This window comes from Elephantulus edwardii, unplaced genomic scaffold (genome assembly GCF_000299155.1).
Source record: "Elephantulus edwardii isolate Elephantulus edwardi_28Jun2011 unplaced genomic scaffold, EleEdw1.0 scaffold00075, whole genome shotgun sequence".
Classification (NCBI taxonomy): domain Eukaryota; kingdom Metazoa; phylum Chordata; class Mammalia; order Macroscelidea; family Macroscelididae; genus Elephantulus; species Elephantulus edwardii.
In genome coordinates, this window is record NW_006399825.1 from 1,787,082 (window position 1) to 1,790,053 (window position 2,972).

Below are 2,972 nucleotides of genomic sequence, written 5' to 3' on the forward strand. Positions count from 1 at the left end.
AGTCCTTGGAGAGTCTGTCATGCTTGGGAGGGTGGAGGGACAGTCCAGGAGTGGAAGACCCTCAATAAGATGGATTGATTCAGTGACTGAGGTAATGGAGGTAGGTGTGTTGGAGACAGTGGGATTGGCACAGGATAGAGCAGGTTTAGGGCTTGTGTACATAGGGTCACTATGAGTTGCATGTGACTCGACGGCACATAACAAGAACAACAAGTTAGGTAAAGGGAAAGGTAATACACAACAAAAAAATTGATTATTGTTGGTGTGTGCTGTCAAGTCAGAACCAATTCATAGTCTCCAGCAAGTTTTCAGAGGCATTGGAAGAGTGTGTCCATTCTTTCTCCTGTGGAGCAGCTGATGGATTTGAACCATGTGCCTTTGGGATTGCAGTACAACTTCTCACCACTGCATTATCAGAGTTTCCAAGGGGATGATCGAGAATTAATAATAACTTTAGCTAATGATAATTACTTTTATAAAACGAAAGATCTATGAATGAGTAAATTAAAACGTCAATAGGATTTATAAATGTTAACTCACATTAAAAAAGTTTATATGAGAAGTAACAAATTTACCAGTCCATTTGCACATGTTTTATTCTGAAAATGATGCTTTATTAGTCTGTAAATTTCTTCATTCATTGATAATATTCTGCTTGTGAAATCAGTAAGAAAAAAGGTGACTTGAAACTCAGCATAACCCTTTTACAAAGAGCTAAAACAGAACCTGAGGAGACAATATAAAAGTGCAGGTAGAGGTCAAGACAGATTGCACAAATCTATTGCAAGATAAAGTTCAGTCACCACAAAAATTAGAACTGTCTTACATTTCTTGATCCCTGGCAAATTTCCTTCTTACATACAGATTGAGAAGACTGTATTAATATCAAGTTGCAGGGAAGGATTAAATATTCAACAGCTTCAACTTTACTCACCTCTGGTGTTTGAGCAGCGGAATTACCCGTCATTGGCCTCTGAAGAAATACCACTTGCTTTGTGGCCAAATTCCCTTCACTGCAAATTAAAAGAACAGCATTAGGACTTGTGAATTAGTAGTATTTATATTTCACACTGCACTAGAATGTTCAACATGTATCCTTTATAAAATAATCATCTGACCAAAACAATAATTATGAAAGAAAATGTTTCATGAGTTGTACCTGGAAAACATAAGTAAAAAACAAGGTGAAGATTATCATTATAAAATAAAACTCTTTTAAAGTTTTAAAGACTTTTATGATCTCACTATATTTTTTATCTTTCCACAAAATATATGTATTTAATATTTATAACTATATTAAAAATTCACATGCAAATTTTAACATTTTTTTATTGGTTTGCATACAACAGTTCATTTACACTGTTTCATTCATATATATTGTGTTTTTAGAATCTTTCATTTACATTGTGTTTCATAAATTCATTCATATACATTGTATTTTATATTATTAATCACTATTGATCTATGGTCATTATGAGTCATACTTGATTTGACTGTACCTAAGGATAACTGTCTAGTATTATCCTGTCTTTTCCAATCCCCATTGAATTGTTTCTATTCCTTTATTCCCTCATCAGCCCACTAAACTTTGCTATCCTAGTAGTTTCCACTCTTTCCCTTTTTCTGACCTCTTTCTTTCTCCTTCCCCTTTTGGACATTTTGTATACATCTTATTAGCTGTCCTTCTGTTTTTTTTACAATAATGGTTTTATGCAGTATTTGTCCTTATGAGACTGAATTAATTCACTCAGCATAATGCTTTCTAGGTTCTCCCATGTTCTATAGTATTTTGCAAAATCATTGTTCCTTCATGCTTCATAGTATTCCATTGTGTGAATGTATCATAATTTCTCAGTCCATTAATTTGTTAATGGATATTTGGACTCTTTCCATTTTCTTTCTATTGAGATGAAAACTACTAATAACATTAAATGTATGTATCTCTGTTTGTGTTTCAGTTTTAATTTCCTTAGGGTATATATATTTCTAGCAGTGGGATAGCTAGATCATATGGAATTTCCTTGTTCAGATTTTTAAAGAAATTTCAACTATGTCCAATAGTTTTCTTGCTGAGTCTTTAGGATTTTCTAAGTATACTATCATATCATCTGCATACAGAGACAATTTTACCTCCTCTTTGCCTATTTGGATACCTCTTATTTCCTTCTCTTATTGCTATCGTTAAGACTTCCAATACAATATTGAATAAAAGAGGTGATAGTGGGCATCCTTGCCTAATTCCTGTTCTTAAAGGGAATGCCTTTAACCTCTCTCCACTGAGAACAATGTTGGCTCTCTGGTTTTCATAAACACTTTTTACTATGTTGAAGAAATTATCCTCTAATCCTATTTTATAGAGTGTTTTAATCAGAAAAGGGTGTTGGGTTTTGTCGAAGGCCTTTCTGCATCAATTGATAGGATCATGTAGTTCTTGTTCTTTGCTTTGTTAATGTGATGAATTGCATTAATTGTTTTTCTTATGTTGAACCATCCTTGCATACCTGTTATCAACCCCACTTGGTCATGGTAAATTATTTCTTTGATGTATTGTTGGATTCTATTGGCCAGTATTTTATTCAGGATTTAAGAGATACTGTCTATAGTTTTCTATTTTGGTGGTGTCCTTTCCTGGCTTTGGTATTAAGGATATGTTTGCTTCATAGAATGAGTCTGGGAGAATTCTATCTTTTTCTATTTTCTGAAATAGTTTATGTATAATTAGTGACAGTTTTTCTCTGAATGTTTGATAAAATTCACTTGTTGACCAATTCAGCAAAGTAGCAGGATACAAGGTCAACATACAAAAATCAGTTGGATTTCTCTACAGTGACAAAGAATACAGAGCCGGAGCTAAGAAAAACAATACCCTTCACAATAGCTAATCACAAGATTAAATACGTGGGAGTAAATCTAACCAGAAGCACAAAGCATCTATTAAAAGAAAATTACAAAACATTACTACAAGTAACAAA

At 33.2% G+C, this 2,972-nt stretch overlaps 1 protein-coding gene across 1 annotated transcript in view; it reads right to left on the reverse strand.

Annotated features, from left to right (window-relative positions):
* RFTN2 (raftlin family member 2) overlaps positions 1-2,972 on the reverse strand; it is a 95,934-nt gene that overhangs the window by 16,224 nt on the left and 76,738 nt on the right. Inside the window, exon 8 of the mRNA XM_006889066.1 lies at positions 935-1,013. Within this exon, the coding sequence (XP_006889128.1) occupies positions 935-1,013 (79 nt within the window). The remainder of the gene's footprint in view (positions 1-934; positions 1,014-2,972) is intronic.